This window comes from Schistocerca americana, chromosome 11 (genome assembly GCF_021461395.2).
Source record: "Schistocerca americana isolate TAMUIC-IGC-003095 chromosome 11, iqSchAmer2.1, whole genome shotgun sequence".
NCBI lineage: Eukaryota > Metazoa > Arthropoda > Insecta > Orthoptera > Acrididae > Schistocerca > Schistocerca americana.
The window spans coordinates 142,305,171-142,317,602 of NC_060129.1; the positions used below are offsets into that span (position 1 = coordinate 142,305,171).

Below are 12,432 nucleotides of genomic sequence, written 5' to 3' on the forward strand. Positions count from 1 at the left end.
TTCATCCATCAACGTTACAAATAGTAAGGGTGACGAGACACTTCCTTGTCTCACCCTCGTAACGTTCGTAAACCTATGAGTTCGGGTCGGGACGCAGCTGAAACTTTTGTCATACAGGGTGATTAAAAAGTCAGTATAAATTGGAAAACAATAAATTACCCAATAATGTAGATAGAGAGGTAAAAATTGACACACATCCTTGGAGTGACATGGGGTTTTATTAGAACAAAAAAAAAAAAAAAAGTTCACAAAGTTTCCGACAGATGGCGCTGGACAGCAAAACTGCTACCGTAACGGGTGAGAGGTACACCGATATGTTACAGAATCGCATCATCCCCAGCCTGGCTGATAAACACCTGCTGGAACGTACGATGTTTATGCAGGATGGCGCTCCACCCCATATTGCTAGACGCGTGAAAGATCTCTTGCGCGCGTCGTTTGGTGATGATCGTGTGCACAGCCGCCACTTTCGTCATGCTCGGCCTCCCAGGTCCCCAGACCTCAGTTCGGGCGATTATTGGCTTTGGTGTTCCCTGAAGTCGCAAGTGTCTCGTGATCGACCGACATCTCTAGGGATGCCGAAAGACAACATCCGACGCCAATGCTTCACCATATTTCCGGACATGCTTTACAGTGCTGTTCACAACATTATTCCTCGACTACAGCTATTGTTGAGGAATGATGGTGGACATATTGAGCATTTCCTGTAAAGAACATCGTCTTTGCTTTGTCTTACTTTGCTATGCTAATTGTTGCTATTCTGATCAGGTGAAGCGCCATCTGTCGGACATTTTTTGAACGTTTGTGTTTTTTTTTTTGGTTCTAATAAAACCCCGTGTCATTCCAAGCATGTGTGTTAACTTGTACCTCCCTATCTACATTATCCCGTGATTTAATCAGTTTTAAAATTTATACTTACTTTTTGATCACCCGGTACATTACTTGAAGTATTTCAAATCCTCCTTTTCCAGCGCCCTTCCTCTCCAAGGTTTCTCATCCGTTTTGTCTGGGATCATTGTAATATGCGTTCTGTAAGTCAAGAAGTATCATTGACAGATCTTTCTCCTACTCCCAATGCCACTACAATTCCATCAACTGTCTCATACTAAAGTATGGGTCCAGTATTGGTCCATCACCTCGAAAGCCGTACTTCTCCTCCTGACCTTCTACTTTTCCGTTCAGTCTTCATTCCAGTATCCTCCCCGTTACTTGTTACTTGCGACATGAGTGTGATCATCCGCGGAGGCCCAATAAGTAAGTGTGACGCATCGTCGAGTTTCATTGCAAAGGATACGGCGGACGTTTGAAGGAGAAAACGACTGCGTCCTACATATCTCTCGTGCGTGCTGGAGATAGCCAGTTCGAATCCCGGTGGCGCGGGGAAATTTCATCGCCGCCACTAGACGGACAAGGTCGCAGCACTTCCTGATGGCAGGCCTGTGAAGCGGAGTCCTGGGTTTATGATCCGTCCACTTCTCGCCGGCCCACGCTTTTAACGCCGTCATCGAGATTCCAATTTCACGATAGGTTGCGCCGCGTTCACCGAGACTGGCCATCCGGTATCTCCGGCTGTGCAGCGAGATGAACTGTGGGGAGCTTTTAGAGGTGACCGGCGTAACGTCGACCTCAAAGGGCAACACTATATGGTCCGTAAAGGGAACTATGAGGGTGGAAGAGCTAGAACGAAGTGCTCGAATTGAAAGGGTGTAACAACGGATCTAGTCTTTCGCCCCTACAATTCAATCTGCGCATCGAAGAAGCGATGATGGAAATAAAAGAAAGCTTGAGGAGCGGAATTAAAATTCAAGGTTAAAGGATATGAATGATAAGATTCGTTGTGATATTGCTGTTGTAGTTGCGGTCTTCAGTCCTGAGACTGGTTTGATGCAGCTCTCCATGCTACTCTATCCTGTTCAAGCTTCTTCATCTCCCAGTACTTACTGCAACCTACATCCTTCTGAATCTGTTTAGTGTATTCATCTCTTGTTCTCCCTCTACGATTTTTACCCTCCACGCTGCCCTCCAACGCTAAATTTGTGATTCCTTGATGCCTCAGAACTTGTCCTACCAACCGGTCCCTTCTTCTTGTCAAGTTGTGCCACAAATTCCTCTTCTCCCCAATTCTATTCAATTCCTCCTCAGTAGTTATGTGATCTACCCATCTTATCTTCAGCATTCTTCTGTAGCACCACATTTAGAAAGCATCTATTCTCTTCTTGTCTAAACTATTTATCATCCCTGTTTCACTTCCATACATAGCTACACTCCATACGAATACTTTCAGAAATGACTTCCTGACACTTAAATCGATACTCGATGTTAACAAATTTCTCTTCTTCAGAAACGCTTTCCTTGCCATTGCCAGTCTACATTTTATATCCTCTCTACTTCGACCATCATCAGTTATTTTGCTCCCCAAATAGTCCTTTACTACTTTAAGTGTCTCATTTCCTAATCTAATTCCCTCAGCATCACCCGACTTAATTCAGCTACATTCCATTATCCTCGTTTTGCTTTTGTTGATGTTCATCTTATATCCTCCTTTCAAGACACTGTCCATTCCGTTCAACTGCTCTTCCAAGTCCTTTGCTGTCTCTGACAGAATTACAATGTCATCGGCGAACCTCAGTTTTTATTTCCTCTCCATGGATTTTAATACCTACTCCGAATTTTTCTTTTGTTTCCTTTACTGCTTGCTCAATATACAGATTGAATAACATCGGGGAGAGGCTACAGCCCTGTCTCACTCCCTTCCCAACCACTGCTTCCCTTTCATGCCCCTCGACTCTCATAACTGCCATCTGGTTTCTGTACAAATTGTAAATAGTCTTTCGCTCCCTGTATTTTATCCCTGCCACCTTTAGAATTTGAAAGAGAGTATTCCAGTCAACATTGTCAGAAGCTTTCTCTAAGTCTACAAATGCTAGAAACATAGGTTTGCCTTTCCCTAATCTATTTTCTAAGATGTCGTAGGGTCAGTATTGCCTCACGTGTCCAACATTTCTACGGAATCCAAACTGATCTTGCTATCCTCAGCAAACGCCAAGAAAAATTACAGGATGTGATGAATGGAATGAACAGCTTAATGAGTACAGAATATGGACATAGAGGAAATCGAAGGAAGACGAAAGTAATGAGAAGTAGTAGAAATGAGAACAGCGAGACACTTAACATGAGGATTGATGATCATGAAGTAGATGAAGTTTAGGAATTCTGCTGCGTAGACAGTAAAATAACGAATGACGGACGGAGCAAGGAGGACATCAAAAGCAGACTCGCTATGGCAAAAACGGCATTTCTGGCCAAGAGAAGTCTACTAATATCAAATACCGGCCTTAATTTGAGGAAGAAATTTCTGAGAATGTACGTGTGGAGCAGAGCGCTGTATGGTAGTGAAACATGGACTGTGGGAAAACTGGAACAGAAGAGAATCGAAGCACTTGAGATGTGGTGCTACAGACGAATGTTGAAAATTAGGTGGACTGATTAATTAGGGAATGAGGAGGTTCTGCGTAGAATCGGAGAGGAAAGGAATATATGGGAAACACCGACAAGAAGAAGCGACCGGATGGTACGACATTTGTTAAGACATCAGGGAATAACTTCCATTGTACTAGAGGGAGCTGTAGAGGGTGAATACTGTAGAGATTGGAACACATTCAGCAAATAGCTTAGGTTGCAGGTGCTACTCTGAGATGAAGAGGTTGGCACAGGAGAGGAATTTGTGGCGGGCCGCATTAAACGAGTTAGAAGACTGATGACAGAGAGAGAGAGAGAGAGAGAGAGAGAGAGAGATACATCATAACATGAATGTTTTGAGGTGAGGGACTAAAGCTCGCTGGCCGAACGGTTCTAGGCGCTACAGTCTGGAACCGCGCGAACGCTACGGTCGCAGGCTCGAATCCTGCCTCGGGCATGGATGTGTGTGATGTCCTTAAGTTAGTTATGTTTAAGTAGCTCTAAGTTCTAGGGGACTGATGACCTCAGAAGTTATGTCCCATAGTGCTCAGAGCCATTTGAACCACTAAATATACGGGGACACGTATTCATATTTTCATTTATTTATTTTTTTTACGTTTGTTCGCACAAGTAACGTTATAGTTTGTAGAGTTACACGGCTGGTATGAATTCGAACAAAACTGTTTCGTTTGTTTTGCTGCGTCATTGTATGAAGGCGTTTAAGGCATAATGGTTTAAGTCACATTCTGAGGAAAGTGAGTTACTTTCTATGTTATTTAGTAGAAACTGCGATGTTTTAGATGGGATACGGATGTCTGCCTCTATATGCACAACAGCATCAGAGATAGCACCACACGTTGTACGGTGAAATGGTTTGTATAACGCATGTTGTGGCAAAGTGAAGTAAGTCTGACTTGCACAACAATGCCATGAATAAAAGATAGGAAGTGCAACATGAATTACAATGAAGGAGAGCCGAATCCGCACGGAATTTGATGAAAGTGCGTAAGTAATTATCGAATTACAGCTTCCAAGGTATTTATGCTTTTACATCTGCTAGAGACAGCAAAGGACTTGGAAGAGCAGTTGAACGGAATGGACAGTGTCTTGAAAGGAGGATATAGGATGAACATCAACAAAAGCAAAACGAGGATAATGGAATGTAGTCAAATTAAGTCGGGTGATGCTGAGGGAATTAGATTAGGAAATGAGACACTTAAAGTAGTAAAGGACTATTTGGGGAGCAAAATAACTGATGATGGTCGAAGTAGAGAGGATATAAAATGTAGACTGGCAATGGCAAGGAGAGCGTTTCTGAAGAAGAGAAATTTGTTAACATCGAGTATAGATTTAAGTGTCAGGAAGTCATTTCTGAAAGTATTTGTATGGAATGTAGCCATGTATGGAAGTGAAACATGGACGATAAATAGTTTGGACAAGAAGAGAATAGAAGCTTTCGAAATGTGGTGCTACAGAAGAATGCTGAAGATTAGATGGGTAGATCACATAACTAATGAGGAAGTATTGAATAGGATTGGGGAGAAGAGAAGTTTGTGGCACAACTTGACCAGAAGAAGGGATCGGTTGGTAGGACATGTTCTGAGGCATCAAGGGATCACCAATTTAGTATTGGAGGGCAGCGTGGAGGGTATAAATCGTAGAGGGAGACCAAGAGATGAATACACTAAGCAGATTCAGAAGGATGTAGGCTGCAGTAGGTACTGGGAGATGAAGAGGCTTGCACAGGATAGAGTAGCATGGAGAGCTGCATCAAACCAGTCTCAGGACTGAAGACCACAACAACAACAACGGAAAATCCCTGGCATTTCCAAAGTTAACATGTTCATTAGCATACCACAAACACAATTTATATTCCCTGTCACGACCTCATAGCTGACTCTGCTTTCATGTACGTATGGGACGAAACTACAGTTTCGAGATAATGGCAGGAAATTTCATAACGCGTAGCATACACACAAAATAAGTTTCTAGTCTAAGGCAACTGATAGTAATGTACAGCGACGCTTGCACTGGACAAAACAGAAACTTTAAAATGCAAGTTTCCTGTTTGAAACTTGTGCCACATCCACTACTTCAAGTAGGCGTCCTTTGTCATATTTTCGTGACAGGCGGACAATCGTATATGCCAAACGACGCTGATTTTGGCTCTGTGGAACTCCAGGCAAGAGGAAGAACTACCTACACACTGTAAGACTTGTGTAAAATCGTTGCCTAATAACGAAGAAACAAGCCATCTACAACAGTACAGACGGAGCAACAAGAATTTGTATCGACGGTATCTTTGGAGAAAGGGGTAGTTAACCGCAAAAGTAATGAATTGAACTGTCCAGTAGCTTGGCTACAAATTCAGTGTTTGCAGTGGAGGAAATATGAAACTACCAAGGTACTTTACAGGAAAACTGTGAATGTTAATATGGAGTTTCTCACCCTCGACTTACAAAAAGGAAAGAAGGGACGTCAAGTCTAACTCAGCAGTATAACATGGGAACCACTGCGTGATTAAATACGACCAGTGAGTAATTTGAAGGGGAAGGACAAATGGTTTAAATGGCTCTAAGCACTATGGGACTTAACATCTCAGGTCATCACTTCCCTAGACTTAGAACTAAAACCTAACTATCCTAAGGACATCACACACATCCATGCCCGAGGCAGGATTCGAACCTGCGACCGTAGCAGCCGAGTGGTTGCGGACTGAATCGCCTAGAACCGCTCGTCCACAACGGCCGGCTATGGGACCCCTGATACGTCTAGATATGTCTGACGAGTGACACGTACGTAAGCATCCTGCCTGATCGCCTGCATCCTTTTGGGCAATTCCAGCAGGATAATGCGACACCCAACACGTCCATAATTGCTACAGAGTGGCTCCAGGGAAACTATTCTGAGTTTAAACACTTCCGCTGGCCACTAAACTTCCCAGACATGAACAGTATTGTGTCTGGGATGCCTTGCAACGTGCTGTTCATAAGAGATTCCCACCCCCTGATACTCTTGAGGATTTATGGTCAGGCCTGCAGGATTCATGGTGTCAGTTCCCTCCAACACTACTTCAGACATTAGTCGAGTCCGTGCCACGTCGTGTTTCGGCACTTCTGCATGCTTGCTGGTGCCCTACACGATACAGTTTCTTTGGCTCTTCAGTGTAGATACTGTCTGGGAAGTGTGTTGCGACTAGAGTTAGTGGTAAAGAAGTACTAACTAAATTAATACGGGATGCCTGATGTTGAAGTTTTACTGCGCTCCGTTTTAAGCAAAAGTTTTTCGTCCACCTCAAGGTTTAAGACGTCATATCTTCTGAACTGTTGAAAGGTGGCTACACTGAGCCACAGCGCCAGAGATTGCGCCAAAGAGTTTTATTCCGCCGCCTCCACTGGCAGTGCTTGTCGAGATGTGGCAGTAGTCAGTGCTTGTTGAGAAGTAGTAGGAGCCAGTCGTTGTTGAGATGTCGTCGTAGTGAGTGCTTGTGCAGATCTTGCTGAGAGGATATCAATAGCTGTGCTATTTGTGGCCATGTTGTATGCAGTTGTTTGATGGGCTAGACAGCAGATGTTGTTCGAATGGAGATATTGTAATGATCAGAGTGCTTTTCGTCAATATATATGAAGGTAAAAAAAATTCCTTTTTTTTTCATTATGTCTTAAACAATGCCTTGTCACAGGTTCAGTCAACAAAGCATCTGGCTCGTGTTCTTGTATTAGAGTGTATTTCTGGTTTTCTTGCGCAATTATAGTATTTCTATTTTTTTTAATTACTTCAGTATAAATGGTATTTAAAATTTCTTGTCTTATTGAAGAAGAACCATGCCATATGTGTACGTTGAATCACACTTCCACACACAGAACAGTTACACTTGTGCTTTGGTTTCATACGTTTTATAGTTGCTGGGGACTTAATTCATTAATTGTGTTAACGGAAATTTTCTTTCATTCTTTGTTGTTATTCTATGCAGTCAGATTGCGTACTAAAACTAGTCAGGGCCAACCGTTTACGAGACCTCGTAACCAAACAGACAGCGACAAAAAAAATTAAAAGTATTTGGATTTCATATCTATATAATTAAGCCCCCACGCACGTGGCGACCCTGCCAGGATCGTCCCTTGGAATTCTTCTGATTGTAAAAATAGCAGACAGTAGTATTGTTGTAGTAATTTGTAGTTTAGTAATTGTAGTCTATATTGCATGTGTAGATTTGGTAATTGTTATTCTTCTAATGGTATTTTTTTTTTTTTTTTGCAGAATTTAATTTTTGATGTCTTGTATACGCATTTGACAATTTTGTGTAATTATGAAGATTTCAATTGTTCGTTAATCGTGTTTGTCGGGAAGCATTTCGTGTGAATGGTATTGTTGGAGATAAAGTCTCATTGTGTGTAATTTTCGTATAGTGACGAGTTTTGTATGTTTTGTAAATGATTACGTGGTCGATGAAAAAGGCAAAAATGATGGATAGTGAGAATGACGAAATTGTTAACATGGCGAACTCGCCAACACAGGAGAACAGTGTGATGAATAATGAAAGTGAAAACAATTTAAAAAGTCGGGAAAATAGTCCGGAACCAATTCAAAACTTTTCACAATTAGAAAATTTTCAGAATTCGAGATTAACGACAGAAGATTCTGGAATAGTATCGAACACAGATAGCTTTACAGCTATGACGAAGGAAGCTGGTTTTGTGGGAAATGTTAGGGGCGAAAGGAATTTTGAACTAGTTCATATGGAGCAGTTGATGGGTGCAATATTAAATTTGGGATCACGGTTAGACACACTGGGATCACAGTTACGATCTGAAATTAAAACTGATATGGGAACAATGGAAACACGGTTAGACTCACTGGGATCACAAATAGGAACAATTAAAACAGAGATAGGAACTATTAAAATTGATATGGGAACAATGGAAACACGGTTAGACTCACTGGGATCACAGTTGGGATCACAAATAGGAACAATTAAAACAGAGATGGAAACAATGGAAACACGGTAAGATTCGCGAATAGGGACATGTTTCAAAAACATGGAAGATGAATTAAAGAAAGAAATTAGAGAAGAAGTACAACCGATTTTGAATTCTCACAATAATAGATTAATTGCAGTAGAGATTAGACAAAGGGAACAAGATAGAGAACAGGAAGAAAAAGATCGCGTGATAGTACAAAAATTTTCAGAGTTAAATTTACAACGTGCACACGATAAGGAAGAAATATTTGAGAGAATCGAGGAATCCGTACCAAATGACAGATTAAATAACCTAACACAACAGTTTGAACAGTTAACTACTAAATGTGTCAATACTGAAACCCGAGTGGCGACACTTACGGAAGACGTAAATAAACAGAAAGAAAAAATAGGTGACTTATCGGAAAGAGTTGAGGAGATTTCAGATAAATTGACAAGTCTTAGTTTAAATGGAGATAGAGATTCAGATGATACAGCTCCATTATCATTTGCAGAAACCGAAGAGTACCAGAACATAAATAAGCATGTTGAAAATCAGGGAAAATTTAATGAACGCGTTAAAAGGGAATTTGAAGCATTACAAAAGCAAGTCAAACAAATTGAAGGCGAAATCGTAGGAAAAGACAGCAAAAGAAATTTGGAATCACAGATAGCAGAGGGGTTTGAAGAAAGTAATTTGTTTCATTATAATAATCGACATCGGACTGGGACAGACGCGGTAGGTCTTTGTCGCCACGGGGAGAAAACTTTGACTATAAACATTTTTTGACTGTTCGCAAATTTAAGATCTTTCGCAATTCTAAGAATGACATACATCCATGTTCATGGTTAGATCAATTTACGTACGCACTTCCACCAAATTGGCCACTAAGTCACAAACTGGAATTTATGTGCGGCTATTAATGTCCTCAGGGGATTCACTACACTAAGTGAATATGTGCCGTAGCGTGCATAGGGCCCCGAGCTGTAGTGGTGCTATTTCCCTTTTAGTGTTCTGCACCGCTGCCTACTCTTTTACTATTCTTTGCATCTGTCAAAACAACTCTTCGACTACAATCTATCTAGAGAATCGTTAAAGAGTAACCGGATATGACTATTTTACCCAAAAGTGATTTCGAAAATTACTGTTTGGACTTACTGTATCTTCAGCAGCATTCATTTGTAGCTTAAACGAAATTTTACCTGTTTATCTTCGTGACAATATTACTTCATGTGTTGACGATATTCTTATTGCTAGACGTTCTTGGAGTGAGCACAACAAAATTTTGGATTCATTATTACGTATTTTTGCAAGAGTTGGCATTACAGTGAACTTGAAAAAATCAGACTTTGGTCGTTCTCAGGTGAAATTTCTCGGTCACATTATTTCTACAGAAGGTATTCTTCCTGATCCAGAGAAACTAGACGCTATTCGTAATTATGCTGTTCCTACCACAAAACGTGAGGTTCGTAGTTTCCTTGGTGTCTGTAATTTTCTTAGACGCTTTGTTAAATTGGACGATTTGGCCACGCCTCGTTTATGTGAACTATCTGGAAAGAATTCTAATTGGTGTTGGGATGAGGAAGCTCAATCAGAATTTGAACAACTTCGTGATGCTTTAGTTGCTGCTCCACTTCTCTCACACCCGGATTTATCTAAAGATTTTTGTTTGGCGACGGACTCATCATACAAGGGCCTAGGTGCACATTTATTTCAAGAGATAGAAGAAGACGGCGTTGTAGTACAGAAAACTACATCTACATCCACATCTACATTTATACTCCGCAAGCCACCCAACGGTGTGTGGCGGAGGGCACTTTACGTGCCACTGTCATTACCTCCCTTTCCTGTTCCAGTCGCGTATGGTTCGCGAGAAGAACGACTATCTGAAAGCCTCCGTGCTCCTCGTGATCTCCTCGGGAGGTATAAGTAGGGGGAAGCAATATATTCGATACCTCATCCAGAAACGCACCCTCTCGAAACCTGGCGAGCAAGCTACACCGCGATGCAGAGCGCCTCTCTTGCAGAGTCTGCCACTTGAGTTTATTAAACATCTCCGTAACGCTATCACGGTTACCAAATAACCCTGTGACGAAACGCGCCGCTCTTCTTTGGATCTTCTCTATCTCCTCCGTCAACCCACAATAGGTCGAACGAGTGTTTTGTAAGCCACCTCCTTTGTTGATGGACTACATTTTCTAAGGACTCTCCCAATGAATCTCAACCTGGTACCCGCCTTACCAACAATTAATTTTATATGATCATTCCACTTCAAATCGTTCCGCACGCATACTCCCTGATATTTTACAGAAGTAACTGCTACCAGTGTTTGTGCCGCTATCATATAATCATAGAATAAAGGATCCTTCTTTCAATGTATTCGCAATACGTTACATTTGTCTATGTTAAGGGACAGTTGCCACTCCCTGCACCAAGTGCCTATCCGCTGCAGATCTTCCTGCATTTCGCTACAATTTTCAAATGCTGCAACTTCTCTGTATACTACAGCATCATCCGCGAAAAGCCGCATGGAACTTCCGACACTATCTACTAGGTCATTTATATATATTGTGAAAAGCAATGGTCCCATTACACTCCCCTGTGGCACGCCAGAGGTTACTTTAACGTCTGTAGACGTCTCTCCATTGATAACAACATGCTGTGTTCTGTTTGCTAAAAACTCTTCAATCCAGCCACACAGCTGGTCTGATATTCCGTAGGCTCTTACTTTGTTTATCAGGCGACAGTGCGGAACTGTATCGAACGCCTTCCGGAAGTCAAGGAAAATAGCATCTACCTGGGAGCCTGTATCTAATATTTTCTGGGTCTCATGAACAAATAAAGCGAGTTGGGTCTCACACGATCGCTGTTTCCGGAATCCATGTTGGTTCCTACAGAGTTGAGTCTGGGTTTCCAGAAATGACATGATACGCGAGCAAAAAACATATTCTAAAATTCTACAACAGATCGATATCGGAGATATAGGCCTATAGTTTGCGCATCTGCTCGACGACCCTTCTTGAAGACTGGGACTACCTGTGCTCTTTTCCAATCATTTGGAACCTTCCGTTCCTCTAGAGACTTGCGGTAGGCGGCTGTTAGAAGGGGGGCAAGTTCTTTCGCGTACTCTGTGTAGAATCGAATTGGTATCCCGTCAGGTCCAGTGGACGTTCCTCTATTGAGTGATTCCAGTTGTTTTTCTACTCCTTGAACACTTCTTTCGATGTCAGCCATTTTTTCGTTTGTGCGAGGATTTAGAGAAGGAACTGCAGTGCGGTCTTCCTCTGTGAGACAGCTTTGGAAAAAGATGTTTATTTCAGCTTTACGCGTGTCATCCTCTGTTTCAATGCCATCATCATCCCGGAGTGTCTGGATATGCTGTTTCGAGCCACTTACTGATTTAACGTAAGACCAGAACTTCCTAGGATTTTCTGTCAAGTCAGTACATAGAATTTTACTTTCGAATTCACTGAACGCTTCACGCATAGTCCTCCTTACGCTAACTTTGACATCGTTTAGCTTCTGTTTGTCTGAGAGGTTTTGGCTGCGTTTAAACTTGGAGTGAAGCTCTCTTTGCTTTCGCAGTAGTTTCCTAACTTTGTTGTTGAACCACGGTGGGTTTTTGCCGTCCCTCACAGTTTTACTCGGCACGTCCCTGTCTAAAACGCATTTTACGATTGCCTTGAACTTTTTCCATAAACACTCAACATTGTCAGTGTCGGAACAGAAATTTTCGTTTTGATCTGTTAGGTAGTCTAAAATCTGTCTTCTATTACTCTTGCTAAACAGATAAATCTTCCTCCCTTTTTTTATATTCCTATTAACTTCCATATTCAGGGTTGCTGCAACGGCCTTATGATCACTGATTCCCTGTTCTACACTTACAGAGTCGAAAAGTTCGGGTCTGTTTGTTATCAGTAGGTCCAAGATGTTATCTCCCCGAGTCGGTTCTCTGTTTAATTGCTCGAGGTCATTTTCGGATAGTGCGCTCAGTATAATGTCACTCGATGCT

General features: G+C 41.9%; 1 protein-coding gene across 1 annotated transcript in view; it reads left to right on the plus strand.

Moving 5' to 3' along the window:
• Positions 1–1,223: 1,223 nt before the first annotated feature.
• The window catches only part of LOC124553397 (high affinity cGMP-specific 3',5'-cyclic phosphodiesterase 9A), a 223,355-nt gene continuing 212,146 nt past the window's right edge, over positions 1,224–12,432 (plus strand). Inside the window, exon 1 of the mRNA XM_047127263.1 lies at positions 1,224–1,254. Within this exon, the coding sequence (XP_046983219.1) occupies positions 1,224–1,254 (31 nt within the window). The remainder of the gene's footprint in view (positions 1,255–12,432) is intronic.